Source organism: Eutrema salsugineum, unplaced genomic scaffold (assembly GCF_000478725.1).
Source record: "Eutrema salsugineum unplaced genomic scaffold, Eutsalg1_0 scaffold_2, whole genome shotgun sequence".
Lineage (NCBI taxonomy): Eukaryota > Viridiplantae > Streptophyta > Magnoliopsida > Brassicales > Brassicaceae > Eutrema > Eutrema salsugineum.
The window spans coordinates 10,720,052-10,741,296 of record NW_006256829.1 but is presented as its reverse complement, the minus strand read 5'-3'; the positions used below and the strand labels follow the sequence as shown (position 1 = coordinate 10,741,296).

At 36.5% G+C, this 21,245-nt stretch overlaps 6 protein-coding genes across 6 annotated transcripts in view; 1 reads left to right on the top strand and 5 right to left on the bottom strand.

The window, feature by feature from the left end:
* Positions 1 to 601: 601 nt before the first annotated feature.
* On the bottom strand, positions 602 to 2,506 carry LOC18017042 (ankyrin repeat-containing protein NPR4). The gene is made up of 2 exons (XM_006401479.1): positions 1,961 to 2,506; positions 602 to 1,423 (listed from the first exon to the last, which is right to left on the bottom strand). Exons 1-2 carry the CDS (start codon positions 2,504 to 2,506, stop codon positions 602 to 604), a joined length of 1,368 nt encoding a protein of 455 aa, XP_006401542.1.
* Positions 2,507 to 3,493: 987 nt separating this feature from the next.
* On the bottom strand, positions 3,494 to 7,474 carry LOC18017041 (autophagy-related protein 18f). Its single transcript, XM_006401478.2, has 7 exons — positions 6,670 to 7,474; positions 5,923 to 6,360; positions 5,449 to 5,829; positions 5,125 to 5,355; positions 4,331 to 5,050; positions 4,070 to 4,233; positions 3,494 to 3,975 (listed from the first exon to the last, which is right to left on the bottom strand). The coding sequence occupies exons 1-7, from the start codon at positions 6,865 to 6,867 to the stop codon at positions 3,729 to 3,731; spliced, it is 2,379 nt and encodes a 792-aa protein (XP_006401541.2). The 5' UTR covers positions 6,868 to 7,474; the 3' UTR covers positions 3,494 to 3,728.
* A 3,124-nt stretch (positions 7,475 to 10,598) lies between these two features.
* LOC18017040 (2S seed storage protein 5) lies at positions 10,599 to 11,369 on the bottom strand. Its single transcript, XM_006401477.2, has one exon. It carries the CDS (start codon positions 11,325 to 11,327, stop codon positions 10,830 to 10,832), a length of 498 nt encoding a protein of 165 aa, XP_006401540.1. The 5' UTR covers positions 11,328 to 11,369; the 3' UTR covers positions 10,599 to 10,829.
* Positions 11,370 to 13,607: 2,238 nt separating this feature from the next.
* Positions 13,608 to 15,348, top strand: LOC18017039 (thiamine thiazole synthase, chloroplastic). The gene is made up of 3 exons (XM_006401476.2): positions 13,608 to 14,076; positions 14,431 to 14,919; positions 15,003 to 15,348. Exons 1-3 carry the CDS (start codon positions 13,675 to 13,677, stop codon positions 15,162 to 15,164), a joined length of 1,053 nt encoding a protein of 350 aa, XP_006401539.1. The 5' UTR covers positions 13,608 to 13,674; the 3' UTR covers positions 15,165 to 15,348.
* Positions 15,349 to 15,726: 378 nt separating this feature from the next.
* On the bottom strand, positions 15,727 to 19,466 carry LOC18017038 (TBC1 domain family member 15). The gene is made up of 12 exons (XM_006401475.2): positions 19,104 to 19,466; positions 18,348 to 18,443; positions 18,055 to 18,158; positions 17,789 to 17,928; positions 17,605 to 17,694; positions 17,405 to 17,527; positions 17,218 to 17,306; positions 17,031 to 17,136; positions 16,837 to 16,934; positions 16,496 to 16,759; positions 16,325 to 16,408; positions 15,727 to 16,193 (listed from the first exon to the last, which is right to left on the bottom strand). The coding sequence occupies exons 1-12, from the start codon at positions 19,191 to 19,193 to the stop codon at positions 16,182 to 16,184; spliced, it is 1,296 nt and encodes a 431-aa protein (XP_006401538.1). The 5' UTR covers positions 19,194 to 19,466; the 3' UTR covers positions 15,727 to 16,181.
* Positions 19,467 to 21,129: 1,663 nt separating this feature from the next.
* LOC18017036 (vascular-related unknown protein 4) overlaps positions 21,130 to 21,245 on the bottom strand; it is a 1,520-nt gene continuing 1,404 nt past the window's right edge. The window contains exon 3 of the mRNA XM_006401473.2: positions 21,130 to 21,236. Coding sequence (XP_006401536.2) covers positions 21,130 to 21,236 — 107 coding nt within the window. The remainder of the gene's footprint in view (positions 21,237 to 21,245) is intronic.

Here is a 21,245-nt window from a genome sequence, read left to right as displayed (position 1 = left end):
ATGGAAACCTTTTGGGCCTACGTCTACGGTCTTGATAAAGATACATGTGGCTTACAATTTTCACATGAGATATATTGTCATATAGAGGATCGAACCTAAGTTGGAGAGGACATCTATCAAATAAAATAAATTAAAAAAAATCGATACAAAAGTATTAAATCCGAAAAGCTAAAGTAAGAGGTGGGATTTCAAAGGTTATTTGTATCCATAGTAGATAAAAATTATATTGTACATTTTTAGAAAAACTTTTGGTTAACAACATACATATTATCCGAAACATTTGTTATAGTTTTTTGTTGTCTACAACAGATATCCCAATTTGAACACTGGAGATGATAGGCATCGACACACACCATAAAAAAACATCAATCACTTATAGTGACGGATTTAGAAAAAAATTAAGTTGGAGGGCATAAGCTTATAAACAGAAAAAAAAAATAGTTGGAGGCAAAAAACTTTTTTTTTCTACTAAATTAAATATATTTAATTAAATTTACTTAAACATTTAAGAAAAAAATAAAAAAGAGTAGGGGATACTTGACCCTACTACTCATGTACTACATCCGCCCCTGATAACTTAGATCAAGTGAATCGTACAATATCATGATAAACTATAGTAGCCTTTTTCGATATTAGCGGCCATGTCTACGTACCTATTGCGTACTGGTGGGGTAGTCAAGCGGCCAAGAAGATGAACCTTCCTTTTATGACATTTAGCCAGCTTGCAATGTAGATAAACAAACATAACTCCTAGCGTCAAGCTAGCGATAGCAAGAGTGGCATAGAGTAACCATTTGGTTTCTCCAAAATTAGGTAAAATTACCGATGTTGCAGAGACATAAGCACTTGCCATGGCTCCAACAGCCACCCACATCATCCTATGAGCTATAATTAAGAATTTCAAAAGTGATTCCTGTTTGTATGGTATAATGCTGACGAGAAGAACGACCATACTCACTGATGTAAACAAAGCGATGCTATTGCTTATCGTGAAGATCATGTAAGCTAAGGTTCTTGCCGCAGTTGATTTCCCTATGGAAGATGTTTCTTGATAGACCCCACCAGGTGGGTTTATACCGCATGTAAAAGTAACCGATGCAATCAAGACCGCGACAATGGTGAGAGTATTCCTAGCGCTTTGCAAAGCCTCCAATTGCATCTCAAATTTTTTGTTTGGACTACTTTTAACTCTTACAATTTCCTTCTGGAGCTTCAAGTCATCGACTTCTTGGCTATCAAAATTTCCCATTTCTCTAGGACTCGGTGGGCGTTCAATTACTATTTCCAGATCACACATCATCAGAGCGGTAAATAGCTGAAGGAAATCTCCATCATCTTTGTTGAGAAGGTCAACCGCTACAAAACCCTTCTTGTTCTTGGTGGTGACTTTTACTTCTGTTTCCTTTATTATATATTTTACCAGCTGTAAGATGTCCAAATGGAAAATGTTAACCGAAGCAGGAAACCAACAACAGAAACCGCACATATTTAAAGTTTTCAAATCAAATGAGTGAAATACTAACTAAATGCATGTAAAATAACACTTTCATGAAAAGTGATATGATTTGAAAACTTTTTTTCATGAAAGTGTTATTTTACATGCATTTAGTTAGTATTTCACTCATTTGATAGTTTTCTTACTATCAAATAACGATTCTACGTACAACCCTTTAGTCAAAAAATCAAAATAAAAACGATTCTACATAATTTTTTTTCGCATAACGGTGATTATATATAGTATTACCAAGTAATGTTAAAGAAGAGAAAAGGTTGTTAGGTGGAACGTTTAAAGCAATTCAAAACTTTAAAAGAGGTTGGAAGAAAATTTTGTTTTAATCATATTTTCTATATAGTCCTCGTTGGTTCGTTAAAAGAAAAAATAGTCATCGTTGGGTCTAAGCACAAGGTACAGAAAACGAAAAAAGAAAAGAAGAAGGCGAAGGAGGAAGAGAAAACTTACGTCAATAGAGCCTACAGAGGCTGCAGCGTGAAGCACAGTGTTGCCCTCTACATCGAGCTGGTAGAGAAGTTGACCTAACTTGTCACTCTTTGCCATGAAGATGAAGGCTTCGTCCTTCTTATGTCTTGCAGCTACATGAAACACAGTCTCTTTCTTTTCTAATGTGACTGAGTAGAAAGAAGAGGGAAACTTATCGAGAAATACCCTAAGGATTTCAACTGAACCATTCATTGCCGCACAATGCAGAGGTGTCAAGCCATCATTATTCCTCATTTCTGAAAGTTTTGGAACTTCTAGGGCTTTTGTCTCGCATGCGTTATGCAATTCTATGGACTCTAACATCCAAATCAAGATGCTGGTGTGTCCCAAGCTAGCAGCAAGATGAAGAGGAGTGTCACCTTTGGAGTTGATGGAACTGATTAAGGCATTACGGAGCTCGATCATGCTCTTTGCATGTACCTCGTACCCTAGCTTTGAGGCTAGGTGCAAATCCGTTCCCTCGTATGTTTCCTCCAACATAGACAGATTCTCTTCTAAGATGGCCATGTCGTTTAGAGATTCTCTCTAGTTTCAAGTGGCTTTATCTATTTTAGATTTAGACTAATTTGTATTTTGTCTTTTTAAGTTAGTTATATTCATTCTCTTAACGGTTCCTTTATATACTCTCTTATAAGGTTAACCATACTCTCTTCGTCAACTTTTTTTTATTTTATATATTATTATGGGCAGTAAATTTGGACAATTTTCTCTGTTTACACGTGACATCCATGCATAAAGTCATCGTTCCAATTTTAGTATACGTACAAGTTTCATTACTTCTTCGTCATTGGTCCCCTAGCTAAAAAAACACTCAAAACATACTTGTAGATTTTGTCAAACACTCTTAAGTCTAAACTATATAGTAGTTTATTGCAAATGTCACTAATCTTATCTGTTCACACTCTGAATATCTACGAAAAAGAAACGCTATCCTATACTCCGTGCGTCTGATATAAATTAATACAATACTTAGAGGTTGTGGAAAAAGAAAGTGTAGAGATCATAAAATGCTTTAAAATTTATTGAAAAGCCATATAATCTTTCTTTTTGTTTCATAACTGCCATATAATCTTATAAATTAGTTAAACCATTTGGTCAAAAAAAAAAAAAATACGTACAGTTCTATGTGTAGACATGGACAGGTCAAAGGTAGACAAAGAAGATTAACCTTCCTTAACACGCATTTAGTCAGAGATAAACAAACACAACGCCTAGCGTCAAGCTAGCGAAAGCAAGAGTGAGTGGCATAGAGTAACCATTTTGTTTCTCCAAATTGATGTAAAGTTACCGATACTCTACAAAGACATTGGAGCCTCAACTTTCATAATTTTCAGAACTAATGGTTTCTTCGAATTTCGATATTGACCCTCTTTCTTTACTGTTAGTGTCTATGTTCACTTCTGTTCATCATAAGTCTTCCGTGTTTTCTACTTTGTAAATAACACATTTTTATGTGGGTGAACACTTCTTTCTTTACAAACTTGATAACAAAAGTGCAGTTAAACGTGTGTATATATAAAAAAAAAAATTTGTTTACACTTTACATCCTATGAATCAATAGGCATCCGAAAGAAAAGAAAAGTATAATTTTCTTTACGTCTAAAAGATATACAAATTTTCTTTTCCTTTTTCTATACAATTTTCCACTGTTATTTTTGTTCTTCTGTTGTTGAACTTTGAAGCTGAGTTCGTGGTGAAAAAAATAAACCAATAACAACATCACCTTCTTCTATTCCAATTCCTCTTCACTATCACTCTTTTCCTCTGCAATGCCTTCTTCTTCATTATCTACAGGCTTGCTTTGAGTCTCTTCTTCTGATATCGAGCTATCTTCTTCAGATCTCGTGCTCTCTTCCTCTGTTTTCGAGCTCTCTTCCTTGCCATGTACAACTCCGAACCCTGTCTCCGTTCCATGACCCTCTGGAGAAGCCACTTGATGATCACCTTGTGTACTGGCCCTTGGACTCTGCGATGATCTGTGACATAATAATATTAGTGCCAAGAAACTGTGACAGAGACCAGAGAGAAAAACCTTAAGTGTAGAGCATGGATTAGATTCCGAAAACTCACTGTTCCATCACTTGTTGGGATCTAGGAGAAGAACCCCAGACTGGAACCAAATCTCTTGTTCTTGCTTCAATTGTTCGAGTTTGGATATCTTCAATCTCCATCTCCCCTCCTCCACAACCGCTACTCACTTCATTCAGATCCAACACCAGTTCTTGAAACCTAAACTGTTTTGTGCAAAATACAAAGTATCAGACATATCCACACAACACGGCCATTACCACTTTTCAGATCATTCTCTCAAACACAAAGAGTAAACTTTACCTTTCGCCTTGCCCATAACGGTTTCTGAGATGGGTGATACATTTGCAACTCTGCTTCAGATATGTACAACTGATGATTATCTTCCACACGGGCCTTTCCTTTCCTACTTACTTTCCAAGATTCCTCAGCGCTCTGCTTCCTAACAATCTCGGGAAACACTTTACTCTTAGAATCCGATGAAGTTGCTCCACCTCCATATATGTCACTGTGGTGATCTTGCATCTCTCTTCTAGACTGGTTTTGGATCATGGACCACCTTCGTATTGGCTCAACCGCCACTTTCCCTTCAGTCTCTGGACCTGACTCAAAATCAAACCTTGTCATCACCGCAGTCTCATGACCATCCCCAACCGGATTTGCTTTCAATGCATACTGTGTCATACATCCAGAAGGAGCAAAAACCAGAAGATTCCTCTTGGAGCTATTATCAGAAGCAGAACCATAGTTCTTGTTCTTATTCTGTTCAACGCAGTAACAGAAAGTTGATGTGATTGCACCCGGAAGAGAGCCTCCAACCATTCCAGCTGCTGCAGCTGCAGCACCGCTCATTGTTCCCATCCATCCGCTGATGTTTCCACTTCTTATCCTACTAATCGCTGATAGAGGAATCGGAGAATTCCCCTCTCCCTCGGGATTAATCTCAAACAGATGGCTTGTCCCTCTTGAAGAGCTAATCACTATCAAATTGCTATCATTGCTGAAACTGATGTCTTGTATCACCTGAAAAAATCTCATCAGGGTTAGTCAAAGACGTCAGATTTTCTCAAAAGGTGTAAATGAAGGGCTCTGCTTACCGCATTAGTAAAACCTCGCTGGAGCCTGAACATATGCACAAAAGACTGTGTGTTCCCATCGTTACTTGCAGAGGTTCTTGGCATTATTCTAAAGACGTTAATATTGTGTCCCTGAATCGAAGCAGACACCAAAAGCATGCCGCTTGGATCAAAGCTCAAAGCTGAAATCGGACTCTTGTGTGCCTTAAACTGCGTTATGACGCTTTTGCTTATAAAATCTTTGATTATCACCTGCAACACACCCCATAGAAACGTTTTAAAGCACATATCAATGGAAAATCACAACTTGAGAGCAAAACAACATGAGGAAAATTTGGAGTATACCCTTCCTATGCTATCCGCGTCTGGCGAATTGTCATTAGAAACTCCGAGAGCTTTCAAACCAGGAATATACGGATTGGGCAGAACCTCTGAGCAGTACCTAGTCAATGACCTGTACCCTCTGTCTCCAAGAGTCACGATCCCAGAAGCGATCTGCCTGCTCGAGTCTCTTGCAAATTGTGCAACAGAGGGTGATGATGACAGTGAGATAAGCTCTGGAGTGAAAAGTGTGGAACTTGAGTCAGCAATACGGCTTCCGCTATAAGCAATCCATCGTGGACCAACTGCAAGAGGACCATATCCAACACCCAAGGAGCAATACGTGATGGAGTTAGTGATAATCATGTACTCCTTTATCAATGTTGTAGCGTCAAAGCAATGTATCTGCAAAATACAAGTTTTTAAGTTACACATTGTTAGTTTCAGAATAGACAAATCACGTTAACAAAATCAGACACAATGTGACAAATTTCGAACCTGAGATGCCTGTAGTACAGCAACAATCCGAGAACTGCACCTAACCGTATAGATCATAGACCGGAATTTCAACGTATGCACATAAGACTTAGACTTTAACGAGTAGAAATGCACATTTGTAGAAACTACGACTTCACTTTCGGGACTATCATTCTTAGAAATGCTCTGTCTGTCTGAACTTTCTTCCCAAGAACTGTCACCACACACAGCCACAAGAGGACGGCTCTCAGAAAACCTGTCATCTAAATCTTCAGAGACTATTGGGCTAGGCAGCATTTGCATAAACGATGCTTGTCCATCATGTGAAGAAACTATAACATGGACGTTCTCTGTTTCTTCAACATCCCAAATTTGAAATCCAGACTGAAACGCTAGTAGAAGAACTCTTCGAGTATCGCCATCATCTTTCTCTAGCTTATCAAACCCCGCCCATAGTACCTTTTTTCATCAAAAACACCCAAAAACTTCTCAATAGAGTAACCTAAAGGTCGATCTTTTAAGGTATCATCAACCAAATGAAGCAAAACCCCAAAAGATTACTGTCCCTTGAAGAGAAACATAAGCATAGTTTCACCCCAAGAACCGGCAAGATTCTTTGACCCATCATAACAAGTTCCTAACTTGGACTAATAACGCAGAGAAAGTTCCTCAATTTCAGAGAAAGTTCCTCAATTTCGAAGAAAGCAACACAACACATAAACATAGTTTCATACAATTTTGTTCCGAATTGAAAGCAACTTTTTTTACCTGATCGTGAAGAGAGTCAATGTCACGGTTAACGGCGGAAGAAGCGGCGGATGCGGCGGAGCGAGCAACCGTGGAAGCACCAGAGGAAATCACCCGAAGACAGTTAGACAAAGCACGAAACGAGCTCCGAGCTGATCGCGACACAACTCCGTCCGTAGTCGTCGGCGACTTCGGAGAACCGTCGCCGTTCTTCCTCATCACTTAGTCTCTGTTTCTACGCCTGAGATTTTTCCAAGAAAATCTTTCACGATGGAATCTCCGAGAAAGAGGGAGGGGATAATTCCAATTTAAAATGCCCAAGAAAAGTACCGAAATTGAGCAAATTCTATGAGATTTTATTACGTACTGAAGATCAAAAATGAAATTGGAATCTAAAAATAGAAACAAATTACACGCAAACTCGGAAATTTTTGCTTCTTCTTCAAGTTGTCACGAAGCAAGAAAAACACCGAAACACAAATCAAAGCTTTGATCAAAAAGGAAAAAAAAACTGAATAATTTGCAAAACCCAGAACAAAGAATTAGCGATCAAACTGAAAATACTTAGGCTGAACCGCTAAAGAAGATGATCATATATACCTAGAAATCGGAAAGAAAAAAATAAACGAACAAATGAATGAACAAATTCGTGTTTTTGATGGAATCGGGAGGTAAATTGAGAAAGAATTTGAAATTGAAATACCCAGAAAAAAAAAAAAGAGGAATTAAGCGTGTCCTGAAGCAGGAATCTGATTAAGACTTTGGAAACGTTTAGGAGCAAGAAAGGGGAAAGATTTTAGGATAAGAGAGCGAAGACCTAAGAGACGAAAGCTGTTTCAAACTTCATAAATGATTTTTCTTTTCTTATTTAAATGAAAAAAAAAAAAAGAGATCTCTTTTACGTATCGTCTTTGTATTTACTACACCAGAGAGAGAGCGAGAGAGACTCACCTTCCACGTCTCTTTCCCAATTTATTTAAATAAATAAAAAGTATATTACCAGTAATTGTGAAGTGTCTGGTTTAATTGGTTATTATACCAATAATCAAACCAAACAAACCTAAATATCAACTGAAGCTCGATAGATTTTAATTCTCGTTTGGATAGAATTTTTTAGATTTATATTCTACTTACTATTGTGTTTACACCAATTCATTGTCGATTTTAACGAACTGAGCTTGAACCAATTTAGCTTATATAAAAATTCATCTAAACCAATCAAATCCACCAAAATTTGTACGACGTGCGTTATTCTTTTTTATTTGCCCGTGACGTGCGCTAGTCTTAGATTAAGAATTTGATTACAGTATTTTACTTTTTTTTTATAGTATTTGATTACAGTATTTTACTTTTGATTTCTGTTTTTTTGTTTTAAATTATTTTATTGGTTATCAGATAAACTAATTTGGTTCAAGTTGGTTTAATATAACTTTGATTGGTTCATGTAAACCAATCACTAGCTCAGAAACTGACCCGAAAACTAGAGTTAAAGATTAGGCCCATGTGAGGCCTACTAAGGAGCTCTATGACTCTTGTTCAATGGTGTTTTTGTTTGATGATTCTTTAGTGTTCGTCCGGCTTTTCACTTTAAGATTCTCTTTGCTGAGCTTCATGTCTTTCAATAAAAATAAATAAAAAAATTATTCACACTATGTCCCTAGCTATTTTCTCCATTTTTGTTTTAGATGTATTCCAAATAAGCATAACTGTCTGTCTGTGGTTTGATTTCCACAATTTCAAGACACTTGTATCAAAGCTGTGTTTTACCTCAGTGATTCCCAAGGTTAGCGTCTGAATTCTTGTATGATGCTATTAATTATTACTAGCAGTGGCTAATTGGTCCGTTTCATGATATTCAATCCATGTTTTTTTTTTTTAGGTCAATCAATTCGTAACCTAAACATTTCACTATTAATGAATATTTACAAATTAGCACACAAACACAAAAAGTTGGTCAGTTTCATGATTTTGCATGTAGAGTATCCAAACCTTTCTAACTTTGACTAAAAGAAAGTACTCTTGTCTAGTTAAAATTAGATCAAGATCAGGAGCCAACTCCACGCGTTTTCTCTTTAGGTGTAAGATGTATAAAAGCACTTTCTTGTAAACGTTTTCTATATAACACAACAGTTTCTTGAATCAAACGCTATTATCATTTATTTTCTCACAGCTTCTAGTATTAGTGCCAGTGGTTCTCTTCTCATATAATCGTAGAACTTGTGTGTCCTAGTTGCATTGGTTTCTTCTTGTCCGTGACACAAAGCCTTCCCCTGTTTCTTCTTTTCTTTTGTACGCAAGAACCATGTCCAGGTGTCAATCAATGACACAGGTCGGATTACATTACTTTAACTCGAACAGTACATAACGTTTTATATCACGTACACGCCACAATAGTGTGACTTCTAATTATCAACAACAAAACCACCATGTGAACGCACACGCTTTATAAAAACTTGTCCTCGTGATCTTTAGTAAGGAGCCTTGAACAACTGCAGGGATCATGCAGATCTCAGGCAAGTTCTTAGCACTCTGGAACAAATGTTTCACCTCTTGAGCCGCCTGTTTCAGTGAAGGACACACACACACATCTTTTCCACTCCTCTTAGCTCATCACAACACCTTTCAAGAACTGGTTTTGGGTTTTCAACGTCCTCAAGATCAACATCAAGAGTGATCTCAAAGTCATCAGCTTCATATCCGATTATTCCTTGTTGAGCTCATTTCTGGATCCAATCTTTACAAGCTCCTATGTTCTGTTGCTGACACTTACCTTTCTGTGGACAGTGGACACATTGGGTGGCTAACGTCATCTTCTTCGTCGAACTCGACGAAGAGGGCAAGAGTTGCGAGAAGGAGAATGAGCTTAGCCATTGCTAAAAAAAGATAGTATTTGATGATTTGAGGTTTATGGGTGAGAGATGATGAAGTGAAGTGAAGTGAAGTCAAAGTGATGGGTTATTTATGGAAGAGGAAGGAATTTTGCATGGCACTCACGTGTAATAAGCATGAGATGGTGTGTTTGCGCTTGGAACATAGCACGCATTAGATTTTTATTTGGATTAGGTGTTCGAAAATTCAATGATGCATGTGTCAAGTGAATGATCGAGACTTGTCTCCGCATGTGCAACACCATGTGCATGCTCGATTCATCTTTGTTTTTTTCTCTGTTTTGTTTTGGAGTGTGTATTGTGGATTCCAACAACAACCCTTAATAAATATTGAACTGACATATACATCATACATTATATGTATACTCAATTCGTTTTTTGGTCTATAATGGAATTGAAATTTACGTCGGATTAATTTGGTACGGCTTGTGTTTTGGTTTTGAATCTAGTTTTTTCTAAGGTAACATATGCTTTGCCTAAATTATTTTGAAAAGAACTTAGATTTCTTGTTACTATTTTTCTCTTCTTACAAAATTCAATGATCCATACTCAATTCCATAAACTCCAAAGAAGCGTTGAGGAAGCACAATGATCGGAAAAAAATAGATAATGATAATAACTAACTCACTTTTTATGTTTTGAAAAAAGAATAAAATCAAAAACAATTGAAATACAACCTTATTGGCGATATTCAACTTCAAGCCGCTTATATCAAAGCTATGTTTTACCTAGCTCATTGTCCCCGAGGTTAGCTTCTGATTCTTGTATGATGTTATTATTACTAGCAGTGACTAATTAAGTTGGCCAGTTTCATGATATCCAAACCTTCTAATTATGACTAAAAGAAACTCGTCTCTCTTGTAAGCGCTTGCATAACACAACTGTTTGGATCAAACACTTAAATCAATTTTTTTCACAGCTTCTAGTATTAGTGCCAGTGGACATATAAATCGTAGACCTTGTGTGTTCTAGTTGCACTGGTTTCTTCTTGTACGTGACACAAGCCTTATATCATAATTCTCAATAATTTATTACAACACACATAAATGAGAGTCAGAGAGCATGATGCTAACGATTTTCATTACCAAAAGAGAAACTCTTTATTAGAAGGAGTAGGGCAAATTACATTACACTACAAGGTGTAATATTGCCATTATAACTCTAACCAAACAAGTACATAACATTTTTTACGATATAAACACGTACACGCCACAATAGTAAGGCTTTTTTATTATCATTAACAAAACCACCATGTGAACGCACACGCCTTATAAAAACTTGTCCTCATGATCTTTAGTAAGGAGTTGCCTTGAACTGGCACGATTCAACTTCACGGATGTTGCAGATCTTAGGCAAGTTCTTAGCACTCCGGAACATATGTTTCACCTGTCCTGGTCCATGCATTCCCTGGAAACTAGCTTGTTGAGCCGCCTGTCTCAGTGTAGGACACACACACATCTTGTCCACTTGTCGTAGCTCATTACAACATTGTTTCAGAGCTGGTTTTTGCTGAGGTATTTGGTTCTCATCGTCGTCAAGATCAAGAGTGAGCTCAAAGTCATCAGCTTCATATCCGATTCTTCCTTGTTGAGCTCGTTTCTGGATCCAATTCCTACAAGCACTTAGCTGCTGTTGCTGCATATACTCCTTTTGGCACTTACCTTGTAGTGGACGTATTGGGTTGCTGACGTCATCTTCTTCGTCGAACTCGACGATCGTGCGGTAGATGGAAGCGTTGGCCAAGAGGCCGAAGAGGGCAAGAGTTGCGAAAACGAGTAAGAGCTTAGCCATGGCTGAAAAGATTGTATTTGATGATTTGAGGTTTATGTGTGAGTGATGATGAAGTGAAGAGTGATGGGCTATTTATGGAAGAGGAAGGAGTTTTGCATGGCACTCACGTGTAATAAGCATGAGATGGTGTGTCTTCACTTGGAACATAACACGCATGAGAGTTTTGTTTGGATTAGGTGTTGGAAACTTCATTGATGTGTCAAGTTAGGGATCGAGACGAGTCTCGCCAATCTGCAACACCATCACCATGCATGCTCGATTGGATTTCGTTTTTTTTTTTTTTTCTATCTTTTGTTTTGGAGTGTGTATTTTTACAAATTGTGGATTCCAACAACAAACCTTAATATACATTGAACCGACAGATGTGTATTCGATTCAGTTTTGTGGTCTATAACGGAATTGAAATTTGTTTCAGGTTCATGTGGACCGTGGTACGTTACTACGTTTTGTGTTTTTTGGAATCTATAAGTCTCTGCTTTAATTATTTTTAAAAAGACAAGATTTCTTGTTACTTTTTCTGTTCTAAAAAAAAAATGATCTCAGAAATTTTTTCCATTGAGAGCAAAAATATTTAATGGTGGCATATATATTGTATAGTGTGGGGGTAATTATTATTGTTAACAATTACACTAATCAAAATTTTCTATTAGGGGCAGTTGCCCCCATCTCCTTATACATGCCTCCACCACTGGCCACACTCAATTCCCTAGACACCAACAGTAGCGGTGATGGATTGGAAAAAAATACTAATAATAAGACTAAGTCGCTTTATATGTTAAGGAAAAGAAAAAAAATCTATCAACAAAAATTGAAATCCAAACTCACTCATTGACGATATATATTCAAGTAATTAATTAGTTTTTTTTTGTTCTTTCTGGAAATTTTGTTAGTCTGAAGGTCCTTGGACATCGCAGATTCCATGACGTTCCAAGATCAAAGAAGTGGTTTTTTGGATCTCTAAAGTTTTCAAGCCAACAACTCGTTCATCATCTAAGTCCAACCTCAAAACTTTGTGCAACGTTAACATTTCTCTATAGGTGCTTCAAATTCAACACTTCCACTCCGTTCACTTTCTTCACCTGCTTACACCACAAAATAGTATCTTTATTTTTTTCAGCCACAAAATAATGGGATAGGCTTTTACCCCCCAAAAAAAAAACATACGGCTTGGGACCTTTGTCAAACAAAAAAAAAAAGAGAGTGAAAGACATACTGCTTGACCTTTGTCAAAATAATTCAATTAACTTATACATATTTTGATTTTTAAATTAAACATCCAACAACCTGAAGGCTGAAGTTATGAAATGCAGATTTTAGATATTGAATTGCAGATTTAATTTTGGTCCACAAAAGAAAAAAGATTCTATGACCAAAAAGAACATGCCTGTCGATCATATAATTCATAAATAAATAAAAATTGATATAATATTTATTTTTTTGTTTTGTTTTTTAGCACCATAAATAACGAACTGTCTTATTCACTAGGAAAGTCCAAAGCCATCTCGATCGAACAAAGATATTTCACTTTCTTGTGTTCGTGTAACCACACATTTATTGCAAATGGTTATATATATATATATATATATATATATATATTTTTTTTTTTTCCATACAAAACCCTTCTAGGTATTTCATTACCACGAACTGATGAATTTGACTGTAAAAAAAATCTCTATGTTTCATGAACTCCATAGTTCACAATACTAATTGGCAATATTTATTATTTTCTGACAAGCAAAGATGTGTGCTTAATCGGATCAAATCAGATAAGTTTCTTTTAAAATTGAGTAATACGTGTGTGATAAAAAAAAAAAATTGAGTAATACGTGTAATTAATGATGATGGTATAGACTTTATGGTATATTTATTTTCTCTTTTTGGCCATACGTCCAAAAATGAATGTCGAAACAATTTTTATGGTTTAGCCAATTTGTACCATTTATATGTTTATGTAAACATTGATTGTCTTAAACAAGAAAAAATATTTTAAAATAATTTAAAACTGAAAATGATATATATAGGTATATTAAAGATTGTTAAACTATTAATTCTGTCAAATTGCAAAAGTCATTTTCATTCAATTAGAACCGTGAAGAAAGGAGATCATTGCTTGCCAATGTTTCTAAAAAATTTCGCAATAAATAGACAATATATATATATATATTTAAAGAAAATACCAACAATATTTGATGACCCTTCGTTCCTTATCTCCCGACGTGGCAATCACTCTCCAGATATTTTTTTCCCTGTCTCTGCTTCTAATTTAAATACTCAAACAACCTCCACACTTTCACTTCACCATCATCATCACTAATACCTGAAACTAAAACCTTCCTCTTTCTCTCAAATGGCGGCCATTACTTCCACTCTCTCTCTCTCTTCCACCAAGCCTCAAAGGCTTTTCGACTCCTCCTTCCATGGCTCATCAATCTCGGCCGCACCTATCTCCGTCGGTCTCAAACCACGATCTGCCTCTCTTTCCGTTCGCGCCACTTCTGGCTACGATCTAAACGCCTTCACTTTCGATCCCATAAAGGAATCGATCGTCTCTCGTGAGATGACCAGGCGGTACATGACTGATATGATCACTTACGCCGAGACCGACGTCGTCGTTGTCGGTGCTGGATCCGCCGGATTATCCTGTGCTTACGAGATCAGTAAGAACCCTAACGTTCAGGTCGCGATCATTGAACAATCCGTTAGTCCCGGAGGTGGCGCGTGGCTCGGTGGTCAGCTTTTCTCCGCCATGGTAACGATCCAAAAATCTCTCTCTCTCTGTATCGTATTTGAAGGATTTAGGTTGATTTGCATGTTAGATCAGTTCAGAATCTGGAGATTCGTAATGTACGAGTTAGGTATAAGAGGAATCACTATAACTAATTAAATCCCAATTTAGAAGAAATTTGTTAGAATCCCACATCGTAAGTTTAAAGAGACCAACACTAGTATATAAGGGACTTGAATTTCTCCATTTATAGCCAATTAGTTTTATATTGGAAGTCCAGGAAACTTAACAAAATTAAATATTTAATGTCAAAATCATTCGATGATATTGTGATATTAGACTAGTTAAGAATTGTTGTGATATTTCATATTTTGACAGATTGTGCGCAAACCAGCACATCTGTTCCTAGATGAGATTGGTGTTGCTTACGACGAACAAGACAACTACGTGGTGATCAAGCACGCTGCTCTCTTCACATCAACCATCATGAGCAAGCTTTTGGCTCGTCCCAACGTCAAGCTCTTCAACGCCGTAGCCGCAGAGGATCTGATCGTGAAAGGTAACAGAGTCGCTGGTGTGGTTACCAACTGGGCTCTAGTGTCGATGAACCACGACACACAGTCCTGCATGGACCCTAATGTCATGGAGGCCAAGATTGTCGTGAGCTCGTGTGGCCATGACGGTCCATTTGGAGCCACAGGTGTTAAGAGGCTCAAGAGCATTGGGTTAATCGACCATGTTCCTGGGATGAAAGCTCTGGACATGAACACAGCTGAGGACGCGATTGTGAGATTGACCAGAGAGGTTGTTCCCGGTATGATTGTTACCGGTATGGAAGTTGCTGAGATCGATGGCGCTCCAAGGATGGTGAGTTTTTTTTTTTTGACAAATCTATGATTCAAAGATCCATAAGTTTTTGAAAACATATCCTGAGTGGATTTGTGATGCAGGGACCTACTTTTGGAGCTATGATGATATCTGGACAGAAGGCGGCACATCTCGCTCTTAAAGCGTTGGGACAGCCCAACGTTTTGGACGGATCTTATGTCGGAAACCTAAGCCCCGAGCTGGTCTTGGCCGCTGCTGATTCAGCTGAAACCGTAGATGCTTAAAGGTGAGGTTTTTTTAACGTAAGAGAAAATTTCCCTTGATCCTTCTGATGTGGAAGGAGTTGTAATAAAGGAGGAGTTTTAGGTGTTTAAAAACTTTGGGTTAAGTGACTGTTTATGTTATCCACTTTCTGTGTATTTTGTTTCTTTGTTTCTTCTTAATGAAATGTTTCTTTTGTGTACACAATTTGCCTTACTTCTGTTCATTCGTAATGTTCTTCTCCGATCCTTTGTTGGTGTTATTAGTACAAGCAGTTCACTTAGCTTGGTCTGCTTGACTCTAGTCGTTTGCATGTTCTGTTTTCGTATGTCTAATGTAGTCAGTCGTAGTTTACTCTTGAATTCACTTTACATCAAACAATTTAGGTTTCAAATCTTTAGATTATAAGGACGTGTTATTCATGACTTGATGTTCTGAGAACTAAATTCTAGAAATTAAGACATCACAGTATGCTTTCACTTCTCTACTTTTCGTAGAAACAGGGGAAAACTAGGAGAGAAATAGTTATGCTCTGTCTCGCTAATTCGGTTAACCTTTTGACCTTTTTTTTTTTTTTTTGCTTTTTCTCTTCTTTTCATGTTGCGTCATAAGTAAAAATAACAGACAATGAGGATACGTTGCAATACATTTTCTTATGAACATATCCTCATTTCTATTTTGGAATTCAAATATTTCATCATTGTTTACATAATCCGACTTATATATACATCATTTGAGTTCAAAACAGAGGAGTAAGATAATTTGTGTTCGTGCTTTTTCCTCTTCTTTTTGTTTTGGTAATACATAACAAAACACATGGTTTGTTATATCAATATTACAACATGAATTTGTATGAACACTTTTACAACGAAAAGTTGTTGTGTAAGTTAGGTCTCCATGTTTTTTTTTTGTTGTTTAAGAAAGCTTGCCACCAAAGGAATCGTAAATTTCTGACCAGTAACTCTACATCGCCGGATTTTGTGAGTTATCAAATCTGTATAATAATATACAAAAACTCTACCCGTGAATCTTCTCCAATGCTATTTCTTGGCCTTCAATAACAAAAAAACAGAACCAGCAGAGAGACTTAAAAGACAGCAAGCACAAACCCAAAAGAGTGCCTCAGTAGAAATTTGTGACAGAAACAATCTAAGAAAGAAAGAAAAGATATTTAAAATTAAACCTTTTTTAGATACTTCTTGTGAAGTTTCATTGCACCAGAACAGGCTTTTTTAGCATCCAAGTTTCCGGTTATGTCGTTTAAGATCTGAGCAAAACACACAAATTTTTAATCAGGTATTTATTTTAAATGGAAATGTAAGGTGTAAAGGAGAGAAAAACCGCTCTGCGTTACCTTAACAACGTCATCAAGTCCTCGAGCTTCGGTCATGAGCTTAGAACTCCTGTCTTTCAAAACACTAGCCACTAAGAAAACCGAAATAGGCAAAGGACCTTCTGCGTTTTTCCCACCGTTCTTCATGTTCTCTCTTTCATATTTCCCGCATTGGTTTATCGACTTGGGTCTACCTTTGGAGGAACCTTCGGTTTTCTCTCCCTCGAACTCGGGCTCCTCGTACAGTGAATACATCTCAGGGTCATACTCTAATGCCCACATCATCTGCTCAAAAATCATCGGTCTTTATTAGTGTCTGGTCCAAGAAACATGTTTCGTAAAGAGATGAAGAAAACCGTTACCTCCCAAAGGTACAAAGAGTCGCAAAACGAGAACTCTCTTCGGAACTGAACCATTATCATCCGAATCGCAAAGAGATAGTCACCTCCTCCCAAATTCTCTGCATTTCAAGAATCCAAAATTTTTCTTTCAAGATCTCTCTCGCTCAACCAATATTATATGCTAAAAGAGAGGTGAAGAAAGCTTTGATAGATACCTAAGTGATGGTGGAGTTTGGGGTCAATAATCTGAGTGATTGTAGCCAAATGAGTAAGCTGTGCTTCAACTCCAACTGATCTTCCCGTGCTCCGGAAATTTCCTCTCTTTCAATTTCGTAAAAGGAAAAACCTTTAATACTAATCTGATTACTGAGAGAGTCAAGACAAACATAGAGGTAAAGTTACCAATCTGCGCATCAATCGTTCAAAACACCAAAAAGCATCAGCCTCGTCTTCAAGTAGCATTATCATAGGGGAACAAAGATCACTCATTCCTGGTCAAGAAAAACAGTGGATATATCAATCAACGGACTTTTCAGGGCTTGAACAGAGGACTATACTCTGTTTTGTTCTCTGAGTCTAAAGGCTTTACCTTGGCAATACCCGACATCGTTGTCTATCCAGGCGTAAAGAGCTAAAATATCCCAGAGCTTAGACAAATTCTCCTTTTTCTCATAGAATACCAAAGTCCTATCTGTGCGATTTACATCAAGACCTGAAAAAAAGAGTTTACGCAAGTAAATTCAATGATGTGATTGAATGATTTCTCTTAAAAGCCGTGTGATCCCAGACCTATCTGGTGAAGTGTTAGCATCCATTGGATTACTTTCTTATCCAAAGGTCCACGGCTTGCAAGGTCTTTAAAGAAATCAGAATTCGCACCTGAGATAATACTTGAAACGCTTAATTTACCAAATCATAGCAAAAATACTGTCGCTCTACTATCTCCTCAAGCAAAAGATACACATTTCCTTACCTAGATTTGTTTCTTGTAGTACAAGAGGATCGTAAATGGGTTGGCCCTTTTCAGTAATTACTGGTGCTGTAATGAATCCACCACTTCCGATGACCGGAAACATTTGTTTACATTCCTGCTTCCAAGAAGCGTACTGCAATCTGAAAGGAATATACGGTTATTATACCGATACTTTAAATAACAAGATATAGTAGCAAAGAGAATGGAAGATAGATAGGATCTCGAATGAAACTAATTTACTGTTTATTTGTGTGAAAAAAACTCACCTTCTACGTTGTCGGATTTGCTCTCTTTCATCGAATGTGCTCTTTGGATCATAACAACCAAGTAAGAATTCCCAGACTTCTCCTCTAATCGATGGATGGATCCCCTAGACCAGTCAAGAAAGCAAGTAAAAGGCTTTGTAATGACAAGAAATTGAAATCTGATACAGTGTGCTCTTGATTCCCGTATTTTAGAACACTAGGGATATAGAAGCTAAATAAACAGGTGATATTTGCATATTCAGAACGAATTTAGTTAATGTCGCAGTCTTTGCAAACAGTGTTTTGAGACTCACCCCTCGTTGGATTCGATTTAGAGTCTTGCCAATATCGAGAAATCCTTCCTGTGTAAATGCTGCTTGCCATTTTCTTACACTTAGAGTTTTACCAGGCTGCACAAACATCATCAAGAAAATGACATATATTGTCAGCAATTGATACTCTACCATTCTCTAAAGATAATTATGAGTAAGCAAGGATCATTTGCTAGATCTGTGAACCCAAATAGCACTGATCAGTAATATAGCATTATTGATTACAGAACCACATAAGTAGTAATGAATGCTTTTTTGTCATCAAAACAATGAAGAACACATAAGACACCTAACGATGGCAAACCAAATCTACAAATCCAATGAGGAATCTGCCTTTCTCTAAACACAATTATGAGAAGATCAACCTAATTGGAGAGCGCTAAAAAGATCAATATTCCCTATCAGAAGACATAAACATGTCATAGGTCGTTGTAGAAGCTCATAGCTTTTATGGGTTGCTTCCACAACCCTTAAATCACAAGTAGTAATGCTCTATTGCCTTGATTAATCATATCAAACACACATGATATAACCTAACAATGGTAGAAGTTCCTAACCCAAATGCTACCAATTTAGCTTGAAAAACTCATTGTACGCGAAGCACAGGAGAAGGGAATGAAACATCAAGCAACAACAAAACGCAATCGCCAATCTCATTGATTACATAAGCGATTTTCAACGCACATAAACAGTGGACAAAATCCATTTAAAGATGAAAGATTACAGAAAGGGACATACTTTGATCTTAAATCTGGTGTTGGGGACATCGGTGCACTCAGGGCGAATCTGGTAATAAGAATCTGCTGGTTCTGCGGCTGCTCCCCACATTTATGGAAAATTCTTAATTCCCCCAAAAAAATACAGAAAAATGAAAACTTTCCGGGGAAACAAAAATTAGGAAAAATCTTGACAAGAGAGAAGAAACTAACAAAATAAAGAACGTTTTTTTTTTTTGTTCTACTAAGAACCCAGAAAAAAAGATTGGAGGAGAACAGAAGAAAAACTGGCACCCTCTCAAAAGATCGATTCTTTTCTTTGTCGAAATTGGTGTACAAATTGAGATCTTAAGAGGGGTCCAGTTTTGGAGGCTAGTGGATTAAAAAAGAAAAGATCAAGACAGAACTTTTCCTAATCATTTGGGTTTCCCTAATCCTCTTACTCCTTTACATTTTCCCCCCTAATTCCTTTTTTTAATTGGGTGGTCTTTGGAGAAGCAATGATTTTTGATGGTGAAGGTGAGCTGGGATCGGTGGTCATGCTCGTTGATCTATCTTTAATTATCTTCTAATCCGTTTTTAGAAAAAGAGAGAGAGAGAGAGAGATGCGTTTGTTGACGTACGGTAGAGTGTTAGGACTTTAGCCCATTGATTTCGGTTTTTATTTGAGTCGGTTTGGTTTGGTTTACGCCAATTTTTCGTAGAAAAATAAAATTAATGGACACACATAGAAAAAAATGTTTGGTTTTTCGGTTGTTGGTTTCCCTTTTTCCTAAACCCTAAAGAAATACATCTAAACAAAAATTGTGAATGAAGTATAATTAGATCACATAATTCACTAATCATGGATCTGAACCTTTTTTCTGTTGTTAAAAGGAACTTAAGTATCGTTTTTATATGCTAAACGCTAATATTGTAAAACCGATGGGTCGGCTTTAACAGTTTTAACTTATTCAACAAATCATGACTCCGACATTACTCGTTTAGAGGCAAAATCACTCATTGTTTTAAGGACAAACACCTTTTGGTATCAAACACTAATTTACGTTAAAAAAACATGCATTTATAAAACCAAAAGAACAAGGATTAAATATCGCTGAATAACTTACAATCAATCACGATTACGAATCATCGTCTTTTTCCCAATAATATTTATAAACTACATATAATGCGAAACCTGCTAAAACTGCTAAAATGGCAAAAACAAAGATAACCGCCATAAGCCCTAAACCCTGCATCCTCCCTTTTGAAGTATAGCAACTTCTCTTCTTCTACGTATGATTTCTTTTTGTGTTTGTTTTGGGTATTGAATTCTGTAAGAGAAGTACCGAAAATAATAGGTTTTATATTACTAGTCAACTTTGAAAAATGGAAAACATTAGACGACCATAAATAAATGGTTATATTTTAGACATATAGAAATTAACTATTTAATAGTTCTTAATCAAATATACTCTATGAATCTGCAAATCTTAAACATGCATTTTTTAAATTAAATGCTTTTCAATTGAGAAATCTTGTAATAAATCATATTTATTACTTGGAGAGTGCTCTATCCATACATTTATGTCCATAATTATACGATCTATATATATGTTTATTTAGTCCATACTAATTTATATTTCTTGTTAACTTTTAACTAATAAAATTTTGGAAAGACTAAACTAAATATCAATAAAATATTAACTTGACAAAATTGCATCGGAGAATTTATAGAAGTTATGGTATGAATTGATCTGTGGTCATTGCCCGACGAGACAAAAATCATAAATGGAAAGAACATTTTTTCCAAAACTTTTCCAAATTATGTTATGAAGGAATAACTCATTAATGAAATATATACAGTATTCCGATTAAAAAAATAGGAGTGCCCATACAACTCACATGCAATATGTAATTTGTTACACATGCATATTCAATATATAACAATTAAGTGAATTAAACATATTAGACATGATTGGAAAACTCTGCAGAGCAATAATACTCTAAGAGAGCAGATAAATTAGTGGAAACACATTTTTTTAAAATGAATAAGGTTTTATGTATGTTTAACCAAGAAAGTTAGTGACCATAGACATAGGAACCAAACAAAGCCCTTTTTTCTTCAAGTCTACTGATAATCCACCTTGGTTTTGCACTGAACTCTCTCCTTCACCTATATAAA

Excerpts from the sequence above, each read along its gene's own strand:
- LOC18017042 (XM_006401479.1), bottom strand. The coding sequence starts at position 2,506 with ATGGCCATCTTAGAAGAGAATCTGTCTATGTTGGAGGAAACATACGAG. Across the intron at positions 1,424-1,960 it reads CCTCTGTAGGCTCTATTGAC|CTGGTAAAATATATAATAAA; the intron begins GTAAGTTTTCTC and ends GACATCTTACAG.
- LOC18017040 (XM_006401477.2), bottom strand. The coding sequence starts at position 11,327 with ATGGCTAAGCTCTTACTCGTTTTCGCAACTCTTGCCCTCTTCGGCCTC.
- LOC18017041 (XM_006401478.2), bottom strand. The coding sequence starts at position 6,867 with ATGAGGAAGAACGGCGACGGTTCTCCGAAGTCGCCGACGACTACGGAC. Across the intron at positions 6,361-6,669 it reads TTGACTCTCTTCACGATCAG|GTACTATGGGCGGGGTTTGA; the intron begins GTAAAAAAAGTT and ends TGATGAAAAAAG. Across the intron at positions 3,976-4,069 it reads TCCCAACAAGTGATGGAACA|ATCATCGCAGAGTCCAAGGG; the intron begins GTGAGTTTTCGG and ends ATTATGTCACAG.
- LOC18017039 (XM_006401476.2), top strand. The coding sequence starts at position 13,675 with ATGGCGGCCATTACTTCCACTCTCTCTCTCTCTTCCACCAAGCCTCAA. Across the intron at positions 14,077-14,430 it reads GTCAGCTTTTCTCCGCCATG|ATTGTGCGCAAACCAGCACA; the intron begins GTAACGATCCAA and ends ATATTTTGACAG. Across the intron at positions 14,920-15,002 it reads TCGATGGCGCTCCAAGGATG|GGACCTACTTTTGGAGCTAT; the intron begins GTGAGTTTTTTT and ends TTTGTGATGCAG.
- LOC18017038 (XM_006401475.2), bottom strand. The coding sequence starts at position 19,193 with ATGTGGGGAGCAGCCGCAGAACCAGCAGATTCTTATTACCAGATTCGC. Across the intron at positions 17,929-18,054 it reads CAAATCCGACAACGTAGAAG|ATTGCAGTACGCTTCTTGGA; the intron begins GTGAGTTTTTTT and ends TATTCCTTTCAG. Across the intron at positions 16,935-17,030 it reads CAAACTCCACCATCACTTAG|AGAATTTGGGAGGAGGTGAC; the intron begins GTATCTATCAAA and ends CTTGAAATGCAG.